The 24,661-nt window shown below is 36.0% G+C and overlaps 1 protein-coding gene across 1 annotated transcript; it reads right to left on the bottom strand.

The window, feature by feature from the left end:
• Window positions 1-901: 901 nt before the first annotated feature.
• On the bottom strand, window positions 902-3,144 carry LOC123679791. Its single transcript, XM_045617274.1, has 2 exons — window positions 2,875-3,144; window positions 902-1,637 (listed from the first exon to the last, which is right to left on the bottom strand). Exons 1-2 carry the CDS (start codon window positions 3,056-3,058, stop codon window positions 1,006-1,008), a joined length of 816 nt encoding a protein of 271 aa, XP_045473230.1. The 5' UTR covers window positions 3,059-3,144; the 3' UTR covers window positions 902-1,005.
• Between the last annotated feature and the right edge of the window lie 21,517 nt (window positions 3,145-24,661).

Below are 24,661 nucleotides of genomic sequence, written 5' to 3'. Positions count from 1 at the left end.
GGTTGTCGAATGCCGAGAACAAAATCTTTAATAGACAAAAACAGACTAGAAGCTTCTTACATATGACTGTTTGAAAATTATTTTCCCTTTTAATCTCCAAACTGATCTCAATGAAAATGAAATGCTGCATACAATAACTCATTGTAAATATAGTATGAGTCCACACACACAACATCTTAATTGTATTCAGGTATATTTCAGAAAAGATAACTTTGTACCACATTTCCAAATTGTATGTTTTTTTAGTATTGATTAAGGACTGCCCCTAGTATTTTAGATGTAAATTTAAGATAATAATGTCGATAAGGTTCAACTGGGTTTGATTCACCTCTCCCATTACAGTCCAATTCAGCCAATATTTCACTTATATAGTGAATAGCATCGATTATTTAGAGATTTTGCATGTAGATATTGAATGACGATTTGAAGTTTCGTACAAAACAGCAACAGATCGGATTAGGCCTCGAATTCATCCTGTCAATGTAAAATAACAACTCGAATGTTACTCAAATTTCGGGAGAATCGAATCATCACAACTTCTTATCTGTATGAAATAACCAAAATCAATGACATAATATATACAACATTTCTATAATATTCAATGGGTGCATAAATGAACGGGAGCTCAAATTCTCCTGACACATTTTCATTGCTTATCTTGATTTTTCTTTATCATCTTTATCATGAGAGGTTTCCTGTGAGAAGGAGACACTAATTTAAGTATAAAATTCGGAATCGTTTTTTGTTTGTTCTTATTTCAATTTATAATATATTTCATGTATTTTCTAATAACTATAATTATATCAATGGTTCAGATACAGGCCCATTTTCTTTGTTTACACCGGGGTCTATGGCTACGCCACTGTGAAAATCTATTCTAACTACAGAAAAACTATTAATATTAACAAGAAAACATTTAATTATACTAAAAACAGTGAAACAAAAAATACAACCGAGTAAAGTAAGCTAAAAAAAATTGAAAACAAATAATTCACAAAGAAAAATCTATGTAGGAAACGAAAATTGCTGTGACAGGGAGGATATTGGTTCAGGAATGTCTAGTAGTCTTGCCTCCTCTTGCGATACAGATAGAAAAATGTTCCTTCGAACAATATGCTGAGATGTTGGAGGCATTTTTTTGGTGAGTTCATACATTGACATGAAGAATAAGTATAGATGATCCGAAGATTTTTTTTCTTCACTGCATCCAAAAGTTTCTCTATTTGGAGAATCATAATCAATTTTTTTCATTTCCTTTTTCGGTTTTTTAGTTGCAGGGGGAGGTGGAGATTCAGCAGGCTCGTTCAGAAAGGTATCTAGTGAGTTCTCCCAGTCTACGTTCTCTTCAGGGTTCACTTGGTCCAGTTCTCCATCTTCCACGTCTATCTGATCATCAAAATGGGGCTCTAGTTTATGGCGTACTGTATGTTCTGAATGATCTTCATCATTGGTTAAATCATTGGTTAAATTCATATCCCGATACAGATTGACCATGAAAGGCAATAAAAATTCCATTTTCGATTGGTACTTCCATGGTTTGAAATTTGGTGTTCCATTTTTCGTCGAACGTTTATGTCGTCTCAGAGCATCTCTATGGTTATTTCTCAATTTCATCCACATTTCTTTGGCTTCGTCACCTGAAAAATGCTTGACAATAAATTATTGCTCAATTAGAATATTGATTAATTCACGTTAGCACGATTGTACTAAATATCTACAACATTCGATCCTAAATTTAACGAACATCGAAGGCGATTTTCTACCTAACTTTAGTTCAAAAGCTGCTAACTTCATATCAGTGCTTTTTAAAATTTTTACGATCATTTGCCCATGTTCTATAGTTAAATATTGAATAATTTTGCTTTCTGTTACATGTTAAGCATTCGTTTTCAAGGAAGTCTTAAAAAACGGCTCGTAAACATCGTAAAAATCGTTTCTCTAATTCTGTGGTTATTCCGTTCATTCTTCCACATCTTGTAGAACAAAATCGTGCGAGAATATATCAGAAGCGCACAGTTTTCATGGTTATATTTTATTATTCTATGTTGGCACTCCGAACTTTCCGCTACGGCTTTATCTGTCAATTCATCAAATTGCCTTAAAGAAATTACTTCTGCCAACCAACATTTTTCAATGCAAAAATCACTAAATTATATTTATGGAAATATTTCATTAATTTCAATGAAAATGCAATGAATTAGAGAAAATAATGTATAATACTCGTACAGAAGGCTCATTCTACCACTCGTTCATTCCAAAACTCGCCACTTCGTGGCTCGTTTTTGAATTTTGAACTCGTGGAAGAATATCAATGCCTTCTGCACTTGTATTATAAATAACTATTCTGCCACTGTCTTTTTAGTGCCTACTGGAATATTTATCTGTGCAATTATCAGACTAAGGAGAATTTGAATGAAAATAAGTATTTCCCAATGAAAGAATATTAATGGAAACAAAGACTTATTTACCCAATATGATACGTGTAGGAATGGAACTCTTTACTTCTCGAATCTATCTGTTTATTCTTTTCATCCGAAATGTTTTACCGATATTATCTCCATAATATTTCTTTTCCCAATAAAATGTATCCAAAAACACAATACCTTGCATACGAGTGTTCGAGATACTGATTCCAGGATGTCAATATTTTTTTAGAATTTTTTTCGATTGCAATGTGCAAATATTTGATCATTTATAATTGGTAAGAAACATATTGAAAATTTGGACATAAATCACATATTTCTATCTATCTATTTATGTTTTACCAAAAAAAAATTCAAAATTTAAACAGCTCCTTCTTGGTGTTGCAGTTCCTTAGTCAGTTAGTATATTTCGTATATAAACAACGCCATGATCAATACGTATTGAACTCACCGTCTTTCAAGTTCATCTCAGATGCAATCTTATTCCATATTTCCGTTTTAAATTCTCTTTTCATGTAGTTCGGATGGTTAGTGTCGTAGATCACTGGATTGGGACGCACCAAATCGATCAACCTTTCTTCTAGACTTTCCATGATACTTAGCAGTTCGAAGTAAACACTGCGTCGCGAAGCCATACGTAGACGTAACACGTTTTCTGTGACGCTTGCACGGGTATGGCGGACATTGAGCTGTGTGACGTAATGCGCGACGCAGAACAGGGACGACTGTGTCGCACAGTAGACCGCGCATGGAGGAAAACAGTGTCGTGAGGCAGCTGGACGAAGGCCAGGGCCGGCTCGAGGGCGTAGAGAATTATTGAAACTTTGAATATTGTAGGAACCAGGGCAGTAATAAGGGACTACCTTGTTTTATTACCGCATTAGCCATATTCTGTCAACAAAAAGAAGACAACTGTTGACGTGATATTACTGTTAATGAATAATTGTTGTTGGGATTATTTGGTATCTTCTATCATTTATGAGTGATAACTAAACCATAGACAAATCATGCAGAATATCGAAAAAAGTAACCAATAATTCCATAGCAACAGATCCGACTGAGTTAATTTTCTGCAATTGATTATAAATAACAGTTTCAAGCTTTATTTTTGTGGATCGCTTCTTCAGAAACATAGAAAATTCAAGCTCCCAGTCATTCATGCGTCAATTGCAATTTGGACAACATATATATAGAACGTCTCATTTATCCCAAAAACAGATTGCACAATTTTAATAAATTTCAGTGAGCATAGATCTCATGATGAAAATAGAGCAACATAACCTTCAAAATAGTTATTTGTTTTACTAAGCAGAAAATTAGTAGATTGACTGCCGCGGCTGATAGTTCATAGCCGAGAGTAGCGAGGCAGTTGATTTAGTTTGCTACCGAGTTAAACATATAATTTTTTCTTCGATTGTTTTAATGATACATGTGGGATATTGTATTTGCTCATTATTACAATTCCCACAATCTTTTTATTTTGTCTCTAGTGATAAATTAACACGAAATTTAATAGAAATCGCAAATGTTGGAATGGTTGTTTACTATGGAAATGTATATGTCCATGATAGTTATAGTTTGACAACTTATAAAATATCTGACAGTTTCCTAGAAAATTATCAGAAATATTTCTATCTATCTATCAGGTCCCCAACATGAGGATATGGGCTCAATCTTTATAAAACAAATCAAAGTTTTCAACAACAATCACAAACTCATTTCAACAATTTGCACTATACAAATATAACCTTCCATCTCATACTTCAAACTATACAAAAACTCTTGAACAACACTCATATTTGGAGCACTAAAATGGGACCCAAGGAAATGTAGTCATCTTGGCGTAATGACCATTTTGGAACTCCCTGATCAGAAATAGTGATGGCGACTGAGAAGTACATACTCCTCCAGAAATAAGGAAGGTGTTAAAAATATTTGATTGCCAGAAAATGCCGAATGTTTTATTTCCATTGAGAATAATCATTTTGCTACCGAGGCAGGAAAGGGGTTACTTGTGTGAGTGGTGAAAAAAATTCCATCTTCTACTTGTTGCAGGAACCTTGGCTTAAATAGTATTATTGGATCGTTTGAAGGATGAAATCGTTAGAAAACGGCCCCATTTGAAGAAAAAAATGTGCTGGTCCATCAAAACAATGAGCCGTGTCACAAATTCATGAGAAAAATGGCAAAATTGCATGAATTGGGCTTCGAACTGCTTCTGAATCCACCTTATTCGCCAGATCTGTCCCCCAGCTCTCAGATCTCAAAAGAATGCTCACTGAAAAAAATTTAGCGCCAATGAAGAAGTAATCGCCGAAACTGAGGTCTATTTTGAAGCGAAAGACAAATCGTACTACAAAAATGAAATGAAATGAAAGTTGAAAGATCGCTATAATTGCTGTATAGCCCTCGAAGGCAACAGTGTTGAATAATAAAATCGAATTTCGCCAAAAATATGTGTATTACTATGGTAGACCAGGGACTTTTCATTAGGCTTGTTTTTTTGTTTTTTTAAATTTGGGAATAGCTTAGGCTAGACTTTGTCCTATATCATGTATATTTTTTTTTGTAATGAAGGCACTATTATAATTATTACTTTGCTGTCTAGGCAGGAAAAGTAATACTTTGCTGATTGATACGTGTCTGCAAAATCAATATTATGCTGGGGCCAAAATTGCTTAGTGAAAATGACATATTTTTCCTCTATCTGTGTTTATTACTCTGGTAATAAACATATATAGTGTCATTATGTCATTTTCAGTAAGCAAATTTTGCCCCCAACATGAACTATCAAATTTGACAGGAAGCGCGCGGAAATGAAAACATATCACTGATACGATATTTCACTCAATTCGCGAGTTTCTCCACAAAGAACGCATTTCTTATATCCCATAGTGAATCAACGTTTCATATCAACTCAAAGAATATTGAAAAAAATATCAAAATATATAAGAAAATCAGAAAACAAACTTCAAGCGCGCTTAACGACGTGAAACAACCGATGACACTAAGAGAGCAAAAGTTGCCAAACTTTGGATTTCAGCAGGTAGATACAGAAAATAATAAATATTCTGCTTATTATAAATTCGACAATTAGGAAAAATATCTGATTCCAGATATTCAAATTGGCATATTCAATCGGGAATCACTCAAATAAATATACAGGGTGGCCATTTGAAAACGAAACAGACGAGATTACAGACGAAATAAAGTTTTTCGATAGAAATGCTCGGACAGGTCGATTTCTGTTTCGAGGGGGACAACTTAGGATGTAGGTTACGGACGCATAGCGCTTCAACCCTTGCTACTACAACCCTCACCCCCAAATTTTGAATAGGGAAGATGGGGTGAGTGATACCTCATTTGAAAGGTATTTTTATACTGATTTCAGCACAGTAATTGTTTTTTCATTTTATGCATTAGTTCTCGAAATATTCTTAACTAAGTATTTGAGAATGAAGTGGTGTTTTCATGGCACTTGTAGTGTTTTGTGAAAAATTGACATTTTGAGCTTCAAAACAACCATGACTGTGGCTTCCTTCCTAACTAACTAACGCATGAATATTTCGAGAACTAATGCATAAAATGAAAAAACAATTACTGTGCTGAAATCAGTATAAAAATACCTTTCAAATGAGGTATCACTCACCCCATCTTCCCTATTCAAAATTTGGGGGTGAGGGTTGTAGCAGCAAGGGTTGAAGCGCTATGCGTCCGTAACCTACATCTTAAGTTGTCCCCCTCGAAACAGAAATCGACCTGTCCGAGCATTTCTATCGAAAAACTTTATTTCGTCTGTAATCTCGTCTGTTTCGTTTTCAAATGGCCACCCTGTATTTCATTCAATATAATATACATTAATAACGATATAGTAAAATTGCGGATTTGAAAATATATCACAATCCGATAGCGTAATCTAACCATATTGGGGACATGTAAAAATTACGTATACTTCCTCTATCTACGTTTATTACTCTATGGGTCCTACTACTGATACACACCATAGACCTATCGGATACAAACCGAACCAAACACGCCCGATGCGCAAAATTCGCATCGAACTAAACTGATTAAGCAATTAGCCAAAATCCCAACCACGATTCAGGATCCCGAATTGATCCTGAAAGGTGGCTAAACGAGAGACGACGTCGGTCGCGTGCTGTAGCAGCTCCGTGACTCCAAAATAAACCGTCCTAGACGGGCGGCCTCCTCTCTTGGGGCGTAAAACGGCGGGCGGCTTTATCTGGTATTAATTGCAGGCGGGCGTGAAGCGAATCGAGATGTCCCGCCGCCGCTGGAGAAGGTCGAGAGAGGCGTTGAAGTGGAGTGCGTCCGGATTTAGGAGGTGTCACGCTGCCCAGGAACACGGAACCACAGCCCCCGTGATGTGGAGTCTGCTGGCTGGCTGGAGGAAACCCCCCTGGGCTTTTGGGCTCAGATACCGTCGGAGGACGGGTTTTCTGCTGCTGCTGTGTTTATTATTTCTCACCTGTTGCTCGACGAAGGCCCGATGGGTCTGTTTTGTTTCGTTGTTTCGGGTTGGTTTTGCTGGATGATCGTTTTTTTTTGTCGTTTAATTCTTTTCCAGGGAAAAGAGCACATTTTTGCAAAATGGTGACTTCGACTTAATATGCATCGAAAAGGTGCAAAATATACATATACAGGGTGGCCACTTTTTCAATGGGATTGTATTGGTAACTTTTAAACCATAAGAGTTAGAAGGTCGGTCGAAAGAAGAAAAAGTTCCATGCATAGAAGCATTATCAAGCAGGTCAAACAAATCGAGATTATCAGGGCCGGTTTTCGAGAAATCATAAGAAAATTAAATTATGTCATTTTGATTTTTCTTTTTTTCCCACTTTATTTCAAATATTATCAAAAAATGTTGCAAGAATTTTTCATTCGACAGTAAATTATCCTCAATTTGACGTAATCAGATTTCGTATCCAACGTTTCGTACTCTCTGGGCCACCCTCAACCTAATTTTTTTCAATACTGACCTGCATATTTTAAGACATTTTTCGAAATAACTTTTAACGCTGAATTCAACGATATATCATACAATGTCATTCAAAGTTGATTTTCAGGTGATTTTGACCCTCATCCAAATTTAATGGTGTGTATGTAAAAAAAAAACAAGTTTATTAACGATATCAATGTTCTGACCCAAATTCAATCGAAACCAGAAAAAAATCGAGAACTGGGGCCAGTGAATGGAATTTTTCCAAAACTGCTGTTAATAAAATAGTCAAGAGACGCCTATACAATGATTTTAAATTTGAATACCAAGCCTTGCAAAAATTATATCGTAATGATCTCAAAATAAAGTTCGATTCTGTAATTTGTTTCAACGGAGACAAATACAACAATAGTGATACCTCGCGAGAAAATTGAGAATGTTTTGGAAGGTATTCAAGGAGACCATACAAGAAAATGTATAAGAAGTATGGGTTCCAGAACCGTAAAGTGCATTTCACAAAATGGTGGACATTTCGACCACTTACTTCATTAATTTTCATTTACTTTCGAATAATCATTTGATTTTTCTTTCACTAAATGATACTTTCGTTTAATTATTATGAATTGAAATATTTAAATGATTATTTTAAAAGAAGAACCAAGAAACCAGTATACTTGTTTCTTGTTAAGATTCTAATATGTTCCATTTAGTTCAAGATGGGTAAGTTGATTTTCTTATCGAAATTTATTGCACGGTGTTAAATAAACTAAATGAAGGTGATACAGATCCCGGATCCGACCCAAAGAAAATTGGATAAGGATCAAAATCACCTGAAAATCTACTTTGAATGCCATTGCGTTCAGCGTTAAAAGTTATTTCGAAAAATGTCATAAAATATGCAGGTCCGTATTGAAGAAAATGAGGTTGAGGGTGGCCCAGAGAGTACGAAACGTTGGATACGAAATCTGATGACGTCAAATTGAGGATAATTTACTGTCAAATAAAAAATTCCTGTAACATTTTTGGATGATATTTGAAATGAAGTGGAAAAAAAAAGAAAAATCAACATGACATAATTTAATTTTCTTATGATATCTCGAAAACAGGCCCTGATAATCTCGATTTGTTCGAACTGGTTGATAATGCTTCTATGCATGCAACTTTTTCTCCATTTGACCGACCTTCTAACTCTTATGGTTTAAAAGTTACCAATACAATCCCATTGAAAAAGTGGCCACCCTGTATAAAAAATCAATTATAAGAACTCATATTTTTTTTTCTTTATATCATTTAATGAGAAGAGGCTTTGATATGCAATTCATTTGAGTTCCACACAAAGCTATACAAGGGAATGATGAAGCTGACATAAAAGCGCGTGAGCCCACAAATTCTGATTCACAAGATGTGAATTTTCTGAAAGTGTCTGATGAAAAATTCCATTTCAGTAAAGTGTATGCAAGAATGGCAGGAATTATGGACTGTAAAAACTACACAACTCAGACAAGTACAACCCGATGTCAGATCTTTTTACACTGCTATCAATCTTTCCAGGGACCAGATGACCAAAATACACCGTCTTCGTATTGGCCACACTCAACTCACACACGGATATCTTCTAAGAAGAGAAAATCAACTACAATGTGAACACTGTGGTGAAATGTTAACAATAACTCACCTTATATGTGAATGTCTCGAATATTGCTTAATTAGAGAAAACTTCAACAACAGATTAACACCCAAAGATAAATCTGTCTCAAGAGGCTGAAATAAAAAATACACTTGAATTCTGCAAAGACATAAATGTATATGAATTGCTATAATACTCACCATTCTATCTATGCTGACCAAGTAACACCATCAGTTTCTTGGTGTTCTCCTTTCTCTTTTCTCTTTCGACTGAACATTTGTAGCTCATTGTATATGGAATATATTGTGCATGATGTCTAAATTCTATAATTTTATTTATATATTTATTTATTTTATACCTATACTTTCATCTAAATTATCTTGCTAGAGTTGTCAATATATTGTAAATATTGTTTATATTTTACTATTTATTTATACATATATGTGATTAATTGTGAAATTAATATTATTATTGTTATTATATTTATTTATTTTATATCTATACGTTCATGTCTTATTATGTTAGTCGAAACAAAATATTAACTTTTGCCCATATACAGCAGAAGAAGAAAGTGATCTCACATTGAACTTCAATTCACACCGCAAAGGCCCTGGCAGTCGAAGCCGTAGAACTTGAAACTTAACTTTATAAGAACTCAAACCATTTGACAACCATTAACGTAGTATCTTCGCTGATTGTGACCTTGAAATCCATCAAAATGATCAATTTTCTCATCGAAATCTCATCTTCAGTAATGGGGCCCATTTTGATCTTGGAGGTTTCGTTTATAAGCGAAATTGTCGCATTTGGGGTACGAAAAATTCAAGAATGATTATTGAAAAGCCTCTCCAACATATCCCTGTTTGGTGCGGTTTTTGGGCTGGTGGTGTGATTGGAACTTACTTATTCGAAAATGGGGCAGGTGCAACTGTTACCAAGCTATGATTAATGACTTTCATTGCTGGAATTGAAAGATATTTATGTGGATGACGATACGTGCCACACAAGCAACGAAACAATTACAATTGTTCAAGAAAAGAAGATGATCACAATGTGATTTAACACCTTTAGACTTTTTTCCTTGGGTCCACCTGAAATATAAGGACTATGTCAATGCTCGAAAATCGATTCGAGACTTTTAAGCTGAAATTCATGAAGTTATCGTAGAGATACAGTCACTAATGTGCGAATTGATCAGGTAACATTTCATGAAAAGAATATTGCGCACCAACGGTAGCCGTAAAGGTCAATTGGCTGATATCGTTTTCCATTGTTAATGAAATACACATCTATCGATTTCTCTAGTAATACTTGATTTTATCAAAATGAAACATTGTATTGGAGAACCCTTTACTATTGATCTAAATATTCTAAATGCACAAAACAATTCGATAATGTGTGAAACTCTGAGTGATAAACATAGATAGAGGGAGCATATGCAATTTTCAGTAAGCAAATTCTGTCCCCAACATGTACTATCAAATTTGGCATGAAGCGCGCGGATATGAAAACATAACCATATACGATATTTCACACAATTCGCAAGTTTCTCCACAAAGAACGCACTTCTTATCTCCCATAGTGAATCGAAGTTTCATATCAACTCAAAATATATTAAAATAAATACCTAAATATATCAGAAATTCAGAAAACAAACTTCAAGCGCGCCAAACGACGTGAAACAACGGATGACACTTGGAGAGCAATAGTTGCCAAACCTTGGATTTCAGCAGGTTGATACAGAAAATAATAAAAATTCTGCTTATTATGAAATCGACAATTAGGAAATATATCGGATTCAAATATTCAAATTTGCATTTAATCGGGAATCACTCAAATAAATATATTTCATTCAATATAAAATACATTCATAACTATATAGTAAAATTGTGGATTTGAAAATATATCACAATCCGACAACGTAATCTAACCATGTTGGGGACATGTAAAAATTGCGTATACTCCCTCTATCTCTGTTTATTACTTTATGGGGTGAAATATTGCGCTTTGTCGCTGTTATCAGGACTTCATCATATCAAAATGACTTTATGATTTTATTCCAGCAGCAGAGAAACATCCAAGCACTTTCCTCAGATAAACCAAACGCCGATACTCTTCGACAACCTTACGCCCAAACAAGACCGCCAACATGCTCGCAAACCTTATTTACACCCGAAGAAACCCGCCAAGAGGCACACACGTCCCATTCAAACAAGGAGGAGGCTTGGCAGAGCAGGTGTCAACAGGCCCTCCATCATCTCATCGCCACCCCCGCCCGAACCGACGGTGACCCGTCGAGCGTCGGGACGGCTCTGTGGGGATCACGGTCGGTGGCCCGGAAATGGGCAGACGTCGGTTAGGTCGTCGGTAAGCCACGCGGTCGTCGCCTCCACAACGTGTTGATACACGTCTCCGGCCTGCTCTCCTCCTAGGGCCGGCCGGCCACTTGGCCATGATCCCGACCGTCTGTGGGGACCTTTAGGGGATTCCCCCTTTTGCCGGTAATCTGGTAGCGAAACAGCCCATCAGAGGACGCTGCGGGGTGTTAGGGTTGTCGTGTTGGGAAATTGGGGGTGTTTTGGGATGGTTATTGGGCGATGAAGGGAAACGGATGTTCGTGCTTATGGGCCGCCTTGTGGTGTCTTGCGAGTGAAAAATGTTGCGTCATGTCTTGGAGAATCTGGGATTCTACAAAAATTGGAGGATAATCGGTCATTGAACAGTTTGTTTTGGAGCCTGACGGGCGGTGATTGCAATTTTGTAATGGACTTTTCAGTGTTTATGTAACTTTATCTTAGTTTTCATACAACTTTACTTCCGTAGTTTTTTCCGAAATTCGAGACTTTATTGTGAAAAACTGATTATACAGTTATGATTCAAAGTATTATCGATCGCTGGCCACTGTTTTCTCTCATCTTTCGTGCAGCGTACGATTTTCAAGTCTGGAGAATACGGTAGGTGGGGTAGGACTTCCCATTTCATCGTTTCCACATATGTCTTGACAACTTTCGCAACGTCGAGCATTGTCATGCTGCAAAATCACTTTATCATGTCTCTCGTTGTATTGCGGCCGTTTGTCTTTTAATGCTCGGCTTAAACGCATTAATTGCGTTTGATAACGATCACCTGTTATTGTTTCAGTCGTGTTCAAAAACTCATACTCATAACTGACCATGACCTTGGAACCGTGAATATTCGGTTTGACCGTCGACGTGGAAGCATGCCTGGGATATCTCCATGATTTTTTGCGCTCAGGATTATCGTAATGTCACAATGCGATGCAAAAATCCCTTCCGTCTTTGCCTTGCATGCAGCTGTTCACAAGCAGACAAACGCCGTTTAATATCTCTCGGCTTCAACTCGTACGGCACCAAATGTTCTTGTTTCAGAATCATTCCCATGTTTCAGGCGTTTTGAAATGGCTTGTTGTGTCACTTCCAATGATGCTGCCAATTCTTTTTGCATTTAGCACGAGTTTTGATCAAGTAATGCCTCCAATTCTTGAAAACTTTCTCTCTTCCACCGCCACGCTGGTCTTCGACTTCAAAATCACCGTTCTTGAAGCATTGAAACCACCTTCGTTCACTAATAGTTTCGTGTCGTCAGCAAATAAATAAAAGCCGGACTGAATAAGCGGAGGCAGGTCGAATATGAATATAATGAACAATATTGGTCCCAATACTGAGCCTTGGGGTCACCCGAAATGATTCGCCGCACAATCGAGGAGTAAGCTGCGCCATGCATCCACACACGAAACTTGCGATCACACAAGAAGCACCTCAGCCGTCTCAAAAGCGTCCCCTCACGGGTGTGAGGGGACGCTTTTGAGACGGCTGAGGTGCTTCTTGTGTGATCGCAAGTTTCGTGTCTGGATGCATGGCACAGCTTACTCCTCGATTATATTCAACCTGGGTAGGTTGTCATTAAAACAGGGCTGTAAAATCTGGACCACATGTATAATGCTGTTAATTATGGGAAAAGAGTCATTATCAATGTAATGTGTTGTAAAGATGGAAAATCGCTTATTTCTGATAAAATATTCTACAATTTTCAATACATTGGAACAATCACACGCGTTCATATCAAAGTGTGCAATATTTTCGTATTGTTGAATTGCTAAAGAGGTAGAAAAAATCGAATTTCCATAATATGAACCTATTTTCGAACTCCTTTATTAGGTACGGAATAAACAATGCCTCTAGTATCGAATCAATAGTGTTGATGTTCAACAGAATATAGACTCTCTCATTATTGACATGCATTATTCATCAGAGAATTATTATTATACACTACCAATGAAACTTCTATGGTGACAGTCTATATTTTGAGAAACGTCACCAATATTGATTCTGTGCCAGAAGCAAACTGCATTGTACAATAAAATGATGAAGGATATGGAAAAGGGATACGATGACAATTCATCTGAAATATTGAAACACTAATCTTATTTTCCAATGTATAAACAAAACTTCATATAAACGCGTATGATATTTTTTGAATGGGTAAAAAAAATTATGAAGATACTATGAATCCTGCTCACAATCTTTTATTGTCTTTTATCTTTTTTAGAAGAAGGTGAAAATTTGAGAAACCTTCCTGAAAGTTTGTCAATTCACAGAACCATAGCTACTTTATGGTCTTTGTGAAGAGGAAATTCATGAAATGTAACGGGTCGTGGTACTTATGAAAATTTCAAACAGGTTTGTCTTAAACTGAGGGTTCAAGGCTGAATTGCAAAATAACTTTTTCGTGTCACACCATGTTCCAATTTTGAGGCAACTTTTCGAAAGTTAAATGTTAATATACTCAAAAACTCTTCGCTTTTTCCGATCGTATGTACCGTTTTAGATCAAATAAATGTTGCCCTTTCTAGCAACATTTTTCAAGAAAAAAATTTAACTAATTATTAACACTTATTCTGGGACACCCTATACACCTATAATAATTACTAACAATATTCGTATAGAAAAATATTCTATCAAATTCATGAGAAATATCCTTCACAATCTCTTCCTCACATTCAAATGAAAAGAATTTTTATTAATAAGTCTTCTCCTCCCTTTCTCACGTTTCCAAACGATTTAATTGACAAATAGGTGATTAACAGAAATTATTTCTGTAGAATTAATAATTTCAATTGATTTATTCGTAATCTGACCTCTAATCTTTCTTCAAATAGATGCTGACACACTTCAAGACAACGTTCAAGTGAGTGTATTGAAGGCCAACATGATTTTGAGTTGTTCCTTCGAGGATTTGATGAGGGAATTCAACAGACAATCTATTGATGATTCGTGTATTTGTGAAACTTATTAGAGTTGTATTCTATAGACACGTAGATTTCATAAGTAAATGCTGGCAAGTGAAGTGACCTTCTGATCTACTTCACGTTAACTGATACACAAAAAAGATTTTGTATTGAATTTTTCATTTATTTTTTTCTTATTCTTTATTGCTTCAATTCAATTGAAGTCAATTATTTTTCATTCTTCAATTGAAATTCTATAAATGAGTAGATATTTCTCGCAAGTTATTGGATGGATTATGGCCAATGATGAATTCAACTGATATATTTACGGACGAATAAAATTGAATATGTATAAAAAACGTTGTTGATTGATAATACACCCCTAACCAAATTCATTGAAGAAAATGAAGTGAGCAACACACATGCCAGAAAAGAAGCACAAACTCATCTGATTGGCCCATAACCCTTCTTTGATATAGGTAAATGTACCTATAGGGTGTTTTTTTTCGAGGTATAAAACTTTAAGTTTGCATTAATGTTCAAGATTGCGACCGATTTGACAGCTGTCAAGTGATTTATTCTCAGTTTGGTTTGGCAATTCATCATGAATAGACTTACGCCTGAACAACTCTTGCAAATAGTGCAATTTCATTTCGAAAATAATGGTTCTGTACGGAATAAGTATCGCGCACTACGTCCATTTTATCGTCGACAAAATCGTCCATCAGAGCAGTTAATTCGATTAACTATGGAACGTTTTCGCACCACGTTTACTCTTATTGATAACTCGCATCCCCAGAGACGCCGTACGGTGCGTACAGAAGAAGCTATTGCTGATGTAGAGCATAGCATTGAGGAAGACCCGAATGAGTCTATCCGCCATCGAGCACAGGAATTGGATCTGTGTCCATCCACTTCATGGAAGATTTTGCGGGAGGATTTTGGTTTGCGTGCTTACAAAATCCAACTCGTGCAAGAATTGAAGCCAAACTATCAGCCAGTAAGGCGTAGATTCGTCGAATGGGCCCAAAATGAGATTGCCGTTGTTCCCGATTTTCATAAGTGAATTTTGTTTAGCGATGAAGCGCACTTCTGGTTGAATGGCTACGTCAACAAACAAAACTGCCGCATTTGGAGTGAAGCTATTCCTCAAATGTATGTCGAAACACCGTTACATCCAGAAAAACTGACTGTTTGGTGCGCTTTATGGGCTGGTGGAATCATTGGTCCGTACTTCTTCAAAAACGATGATGGCCAGAACGTTACAGTCAACGGTGATCGGTATAGAGCCATGATTACTAACTTTTTCCTTCCTGAATTGAACAACCATGATGACCAGGAGCTGTGGTTCCAATAAGACGGTGCAACATGTCTCACAGCTCGTGCCACAATCGATTTATTGAAAGACACTTTTGGTGACCGCCTAATTTTACGTTTGTGACCCGGGAATTGGCCTCCAAGATCTTGTGATTTGACACCGCTAGACTACTTTCTGTGGGGCGATGTGAAGTCATTGGTCTATGCGGATAAGCCACAAACCCTTGACCATTTGGAAGACAACATTCGCCGTGTTATTGCCGAAATACGGCCACAAATGTTGGAAAAAGTCATCGAAAATTGGACGTCTAGATTGGACTACATCCGAGCCAGCCGTGGCGGTCATAAGCCAGAAATCATATTTAAAATGTAATGCCACAAGATTATTCTGCGGATAAATAAAATTCATGTCAATCGAATAATCCATCGTTGTTTTATTGCAATTTAAAGTTCTATAGCTCTAAAAAAATCACCCTTTATAATGTATAGTATTCTTAAGTCACTTGGAGGATCCAGAATATTTCGATTGTACAAGGGTTGTACAAGTTTCCAGAAATTCCTTTGGGGCAAGTGAATTTATTGCCCTACAATACTTTCAAATAAATTCCGGTATTTAGCGAATCGCGGTATTAACATCAAAAGGAACTCTGGTCAAGTGTTTCAAGGACTTGTTCAAGTGGGTTTGGATATACTATATCATAGTGTATTATTGCGAGATAGGGAGAATTGTTCTATTTCAGTATTGAACAAGCTTCATTTTTTCAATGAAATCGGAAAAAATTGAAAGGTGGTAGATCACAAAATTACGAGAAAATTCTCCCGCTGAGTGTTTTATTAGCCGATCAAAGGATCTTATAATTATTAATACCTCGTAAAATACATCAACAATGATAATAATGTTTTATGTCGTCAAAACTCGATTCAAAATTTACTTCTCCAAAGTTTGTTGAACTTTTGAGTATATTCAGAAAATACCTGTGGGAACAAATATCTTTCGGAAATATTTCCTTCTCCATAATTCTTGCTACTAATCTCAACTCAATAAATTTCACTTCTCAGTCGCGCACGCAAAAGGCCATTAATTAATTTTTCTCCTGTCTCACCTATAATGCTGAATGAGAATTTATTTTATAGCCTCGTATAACGAGAGTATCAAAAAAAACCCGACGTCGAGTATAAACAACATGAATTAGCATCGCAATCATTAGGACCTATATCTTATCAATTTTCACTTCATTATGAATGTTGAATTGTGGCTAACACAGATATAACCTCCAAGCAGTAGGCGACTGTCATTAAAACAACGAAAAAATATATTATCTCACTAGTGTTTCATTGTATTCTCAACGATATAGCTACTACTTAATGTCCCTTTTGTTGAGCAACAGAGCAGTAAAACGTTGTCCATAACTGTTAAACGTAAGGAATTAACCATAAATTCATAGTTAGTTACCTATTTATTTATCGATAGTTCCAGAAAGAATTAACAGGATCGTTAAGTCCCTTTTTTTATTATGAGCTCAGGAAAAGGCATAAATTTAATTAAATCAGTCTTTTACGTCGCTATATAATCTTTTATGCTGCAATAATTTTTTCGCAAATTGTTTCCTCAGGCAGTTCCTTATTAGGTGAAATATTACTTATGAATAAATTTTCCTCGAGCGATTTTCGTGTTTTTCTCTTTCAATTTCTCCAGTCCAATGAGTTCTTCATTTGAGATATTCGGAAGCGAAAATATCGGAAATGAGTAATAATGGGTTTATCCATGTCCTGATCTGGATTTCATATCCCTGTTTCAATGACATATGTCGAACAGAACTGTTATCCGAGGCGTCATATTGTTTAGTTCAAAGTCAGCTATTTAACAATAAAGTTCGTTAATCTACTGCTGAAAGTGTGTAAATTGTAAAAACTTACTAGAAAAATAATGGTTCAGTAGTAAAAGTACGTTTCGTGCAGATTATGGTCCACATATTTCTCCAACTAGTTAAACAGTAAAAAAATACTGTTATTGATATCTTAAGGCCCAAATACCATCGAAATGCATGCTCGACCGAAAATATTGCTGCTATAAATGAAAGTGTTGAAGAAGATTCGAATTTATCCGTTCCTCGACGCGTCAAACATTTCGGCCAACCTTACGGCACGCTATAGCGTATTTTGCAACTGGATTCCAATCTCTATCCTTATAAGGTTCAGTTGATACAAAAACTAAATCCAGCTGACATGGAGAGCGAAGGACATATGCCAGTTGGATGCTTGATCAACTATGTTTGGATGACGATTTTTCGCTTCGACGAGCAAATTTTGGCCATGTAAACACACAAATTTGTCACATATGGGTCAGTTAAAATCCTCATGTAACTGCTGAGAGACTATTACATCCACAAAAAGTTACTGTATGGTGTACTGTATTTGGCTTGTTGGAATGTCCCGTAATCTTTTAAAATGTAAGTGTCGCTCAAACTGTAAATTCTCATGGTTATAGCCAATTGATTACCGATTGTATTGCCCTTATATTAATGATATGGAATTTGAAGAGATGTGGTTTCAACAAGATGGTGCAACAAGCCACAAATCAGGTCCTATTTTGGCTCTATTGCAAGACAAACTCACAGGACGTGTAATTTCCCGTTTCAGTGTTGTGAAGTGGCCTGCAAAATGCTGTAATTTATCACTTTTGGTTTTTTTTAGTGGAGTTACGCGGAGATTCATGTTTATGCCGATAATCTTTAGACTACAAACTATCTGAAATCCAATATCCGTCAAGTTATTGGTGAAATATTGTTCAAAATATGACGGCAACTCATAAAAACTTTCCTATGAGTCCTGTGAAAGATCACGTGGAGGACATTTGAATGATGTTGTATTTTCCACACATATTATTGTAATATAAATTTGATCGATATTCAAAATAAAATAATGTTTAATTCATATTTTACTCTCAGAACCACAAAATTTATAATCCTTCTTTTATACATATTTATATTGTTTCTTTCTCGACTCTTCTAAGCCTCTGTGAGACCTATTAGAGATTAGAGCTTATACTAGTTAATAGAACTGTTTGTGTTCTGTGGAGGTTTTGTTACTGTAATCCATCGCCTCTTCAAGCAAAGCACTGTGAATTTTTGACCCAACAGCCAATGGCCAATGGATCACAAGTATAATCAGAACATATTCTTTTTAGGTATACGTAATTCTTACCACAGGATCAATCGTTGGTAAACACAGAGATAGTTAGTTTATAATGTTCGCTCCTCGCTACAGAATTTTATTTCAATACTTCCAAACATTTTTCATAGCAATTTCTCTCATTTGGTTAGAGAAGAGAGCAGTTCAACTCTTCCTGTAGTAAATGCGACAGTAACTATCAAGTAGTTTGTTTATATGGTGATAGTACTATCGCGAGAGTAGTACTAATGTGTAAATGAGCTTTTGGACAAAGATTATATCAATCAGCCCACTCTGCTGTCTTCATCAATCTCAGAGTCTCGTAAACTACTTGGCTATAACATATCTCGAGCCTCTATATGTCTAACTGTAAAATCGCTTTTATTGCCTAGTTCTGCCTTCGACACTTAACATAATGTCTGCTTGGATTTGTGTTAAACCTAATATTTTTACTGAGGTAGTTGTTTGTATATGAAGAATATGGTTGATGCAATGACTGAATTCTATTATGCTGATAATTCGCAATTAGCGCATTCGCCATTCTGTATCGCCGAATTTATTAGAGAGTCAAAGCCAATGAAAATTGTCCATAGTTCTGAAAGATTCTGGCCTGAAGAATTTAAAATTTGAACTCTAAGAGAATAAATCTATTTAGAAGAAATAGCTTCGGTAGCATCTGGAATAGATTGTCAATCTATGTCTTTTTTTGAAACTAGTTTGATCTTCAAATAATGAGAATCTGGAAAGGATTAAAAATACAGCTCATCATTATTCCGGTAAAAAGATCTAACATCAATGTAAATACCACCACAATTACACACATTAAAATCTATAAAAATTGTGCGATAAGTTTCTAAGATATTTGACGCGTTTCATACTCAAAATTCACTATCTTCCTGTAGTTCTGTGGTATCCAAGGGTACAATATGGGCATAAATGATTGATCGCTTGAGAGCTCCCAACTTCACGTCAGTGGTTCCCTAATTTTTTGTAGCAATTCACCTTCATCTACTGAACTCAATTCTGCCCCACCCTATACATCCCGTCGTGAGGTCACACACGACATAAGCCTCACCATAAAACATCCTTACACGAGTACTAGCAGGGAGCATTTCAGAAAGGCCAACACTCAAAAACACTGAATAATAAGGACCATAGAGGAACGAAGTCTATCGAAATGAAATTTAAAATCCAAATCTCATTCTCCTCTCCAAAATCCATTTCTCTTTAACTTGACGGTTCAAATTGAATGTTTTGTACTGGATGAGGGACCTTGAGGGGAAAGAGAAGGAGTATCGGTGGTCTGAAAGTCAGGAAGACTTGAGGGAAAGGCAAAGAATATACGGGGAGACTAATTTGAAATAATAAAACCCCAAAAATTCATAAAAATCCTGCGATCCGTTTCTAAGATAATTTAGGCTGTCTGCATATAGATTTGTGCTATCTAAGGGTACAATTAGGGCATGAATGATCGATCGCTTTTGAAAGCTCCTGAATTCCTCTTTTTTTGTAGCAATTCACCTTCATCTATTGCACTCAATTCTGCCCCACCCTATACCTCCCTTCATGAGGTCACACATGACATGAGCCCCATCATAAAACATCCTTTACACGAGTACAAGCAGTGAGCATCTCAGAAAGGCCAACGCTCAAAAACACTGAATTATAAGGACCATAGAGGAACGAAGTCTATCGAAATGAAATTTAAAATCCAAATCTCATTCTCCTCTGCAAAATCCATTTCGCTTTAACTTGACGGTTCAAATTGAATGTTTTATACTGGATGAGGGACCTTGAGGGGAAAGAGAAGGAGTATCGGTGGTCTGAAAGTCAGGAAGACTTGAGGGAAAGGCAAAGAATATACGGGGAGACTAATTTGAAATAATAAAACCCCAAAAATTCATAAAAATCCTGCGATCCGTTTCTAAGATAATTTAGGCTGTCTGCATATAGATTTGTGCTATCTAAGGGTACAATTAGGGCATGAATGATCGATCGCTTTTGAAAGCTCCTGAATTCCTCTTTTTTTGTAGCAATTCACCTTCATCTATTGCACTCAATTCTGCCCCACCCTATACCTCCCTTCATGAGGTCACACATGACATGAGCCCCATCATAAAACATCCTTTACACGAGTACAAGCAGTGAGCATCTCAGAAAGGCCAACGCTCAAAAACACTGAATTATAAGGACCATAGAGGAACGAAGTCTATCGAAATGAAATTTAAAATCCAAATCTCATTCTCCTCTGCAAAATCCATTTCGCTTTAACTTGACGGTTCAAATTGAATGTTTTATACTGGATGAGGGACCTTGAGGGGAAAGAGAAGGAGTATCGGTGGTCTGAAAGTCAGGAAGACTTGAGGGAAAGGCAAAGAATATACGGGGAGACTAATTTGAAATAATAAAACCCCAAAAATTCATAAAAATCCTGCGATCCGTTTCTAAGATAATTTAGGCTGTCTGCATATAGATTTGTGCTATCTAAGGGTACAATTAGGGCATGAATGATCGATCGCTTTTGAAAGCTCCTGAATTCCTCTTTTTTTGTAGCAATTCACCTTCATCTATTGCACTCAATTCTGCCCCACCCTATACCTCCCTTCATGAGGTCACACATGACATGAGCCCCATCATAAAACATCCTTTACACGAGTACAAGCAGTGAGCATCTCAGAAAGGCCAACGCTCAAAAACACTGAATTATGAGGACCATAGAGGAACGAAGTCTATCGAAATGAAATTTAAAATCCAAATCTCATTCTCCTCTGCAAAATCCATTTCGCTTTAACTTGACGGTTCAAATTGAATGTTTTGTACTGGATGGGGGACCTTGAGGGTAAAGAGAAGGAGTATCGGTGGTCTGAAAGTCAGGAAGACTTGAGGGAAAGGCAAAGAATATACGGGGAGACTAATTTGAAATAATAAAACCCCAAAAATTCATAAAAATCCTGCGATCCGTTTCTAAGATAATTTAGGCTGTCTGCATATAGATTTGTGCTATCTAAGGGTACAATTAGGGCATGAATGATCGATCGCTTTTGAAAGCTCCTGAATTCCTCTTTTTTTGTAGCAATTCACCTTCATCTATTGCACTCAATTCTGCCCCACCCTATACCTCCCTTCATGAGGTCACACATGACATGAGCCCCATCATAAAACATCCTTTACACGAGTACAAGCAGTGAGCATCTCAGAAAGGCCAACGCTCAAAAACACTGAATTATAAGGACCATAGAGGAACGAAGTCTATCGAAATGAAATTTAAAATCCAAATCTCATTCTCCTCTGCAAAATCCATTTCGCTTTAACTTGACGGTTCAAATTGAATGTTTTGTACTGGATGGGGGACCTTGGGGGGGCCGTAGGGGTGTCGGTGGTCTGAGAGTCGGGAAGACTTGAGGGAAAGGGGGAACGCGCGCGCAGGGGGAAGGTGCTCTTGATAAGCGTGATTTAGCAGCCCCGGGGATATTGATTTTTACGTCCCTCCCCTCCCCACCCTAACCCTCTCTCAGTTTTATATGTCTGTTTTCTTACTGTAATAGCTCGACTGGTTGCGCGCGCAATACGCGAAGAAGAGAGAAAACTGAACGGGGGGCGCGGGGAGAAAGACAGTTTTCATTGGTGTTGTATTTCCGCGAGTACGTCCGCGAGTGGGGGGCATGAGGAGAAGGAGACGCGACGATCAAAAACGGCCCGTTCGCAAATACACGCGGCCATCATGCTGAAACTGAAATCCTGGCACGATTATTTCTGCGAGTGCATCAGGACGATGATCTTCCATTGGTATTATGATCGAGGTTCTCGAGGTCCTGCACGCTGTTTTGGGGATGGTTCGGCCCGTCACGTTTTATCCCATTTCGATTCGAGTCCCGCTGTTGTTCCGTGCAGCTTTTTTGTCGAACAGCAGATTTTTTGAAATGGTTAATTCTTTCCCGATAACTAGAGATCGTATTAAATTTACGGATTCTGGGTATTACGATGAATATACAATATTTTTTTGATCGATCAATTGAAATCTAGGGATTCTGGGTACGTTTGCTGTATATAGAACGTTTTTCCTAGTCATTCAATTAAAATCTAGGCGTTTGAGTATTTTTTTGCTGTATCAATGAGATTTTTCTAGTCAATTACTTAGAATCTAGGGATTATGGGTATTTTTGATAAATTTACAACATTTCTCTAGTCACTTGATTGAAATCTAGGGTTCCTTAGTATTTTTGCTGAAATTACAATATTTTTCCTAGTCAATTGATTAAAATTTGAGAATTCTAGGTATTTTTGCTATATTTACAATATTTTTCCTTGTCAATTAATTAAAATCTGGGGGTTCTGGATATTTTGGCTGTATTAACAACATTTTCCTAGTTAACTGATCCAAATCTAAGGATTCTGGGTATTTTTGCTGTAATTACAATATTTGTTTTAGTCAAATAATTGAATTCTAGATGTTATGCTTATTTTAGCAGTATTTACAAAATTTATTTGAGTTGATTATTTCAAATCTCAGGATTCTGGGTATTTCCCCTGTATTGACAATATTTTTTCTGGTCAATTAATTAACATCAAGGAATTGTGGGTATTTTTGCTGTAGTAACAAAATTTTCATCATCAATTAATTAAATTCTAGGGATTCTGATTATTTTGCTGTATTTACAACATTTTCTCTAGTCATTTAATTAAAATCTAGGGATTCTGTATATTTTAACTGTATTTACAATTTTTTTTCTAGGTCAATCAATTGAGATCTAGGGATTCTGAGAATTTCTGCTATATTTACAACTTTTTTCTAGTCAACTTTTTGAAATTTAAGAATTTTGGGTATTCTGCAGTATTCACAATATTTTTTTTAGTCATTTAATTGAACCTAGAGATTCTGGGTATTCAGCTGAGTATTTCTTCTAATCAATTTATTAACTTCTAGGGATTTTGGGTATTTTTGCTGTATTTACAATATTTTTCCTAGTCAATTAATTGAAATCTAGGGGATGTGGATATTTTTGTTGTATTCACAACATTTTTCTAGTCAACTAATCGAAATCTAAGAAATCTGGTTATTTTGCTGTATTTGCAATATTTTTTTGAGTCATTTAATTGAACCTAGGGATTCTGGGTATTTATCTGGGTATTTTTTCTAATCAATTAATCAACATCTAGGTATTCTGGGTATATTTGCTGTATTTACAAAATTTTTCTTATTATTCAATTGAATTCTAGGAATTCTGGGTATTTTTGCTATTATTCAATAGTTTAGATAGTCAATGAAATATAACTAGGGGCTTTGAGTGTATTTACCATATTTTTCTCGGTCAATCTATTGAGAGATTCTGAGTATTTCTGCTATATTATCAATTTTTTTTTTGTCAATTGATTAAAATTTCAGGATTCTGGGTGTTTTTTGCTTTTATTAGAAATTTTTTTTTAGTCAATCAATTAAAATCTAGGGTTTCTGAGTAAATTTGCTGTATTTACATCATTTTCCTGGTCAATTAAATAGAATTCTGGATATTTTTGATATATTTACAACTTTTTGCTGAATAAAAAATCAGAATCTAGGAATATTTTCCATCCATATCTATATTTGTAACTTTTCTTATGTTGAAAATATTCAGAAATTATTATTCTTATGTTAGGTATTAAATATGAATAATAATAAAAGAAACTTATATTTTTTTCAATCAAATCTCGAGAGATCGAATAGATATAACAAAAATTGGTACAATGATGATTTTTTCAACATTAGATACTACTGAATCCTCTACACATAGGTCTCACTTATTTAACAATTTTATTTTCATTAGAAATCTCAATTCTAGAAATGAGACAGTTTTTTTTAAGAATAAAAAGAAGAAACATTCAACGAATTCGGTGTTTACTTGATGGAAATTCATTACCTTCATTCATAACTCAAGACA

This window comes from Harmonia axyridis, chromosome 5 (assembly GCF_914767665.1).
Source record: "Harmonia axyridis chromosome 5, icHarAxyr1.1, whole genome shotgun sequence".
NCBI lineage: Eukaryota > Metazoa > Arthropoda > Insecta > Coleoptera > Coccinellidae > Harmonia > Harmonia axyridis.
The sequence above is the reverse complement of the archived record's forward strand: the minus strand, read 5'-3'. Positions and strand labels throughout refer to the sequence as shown.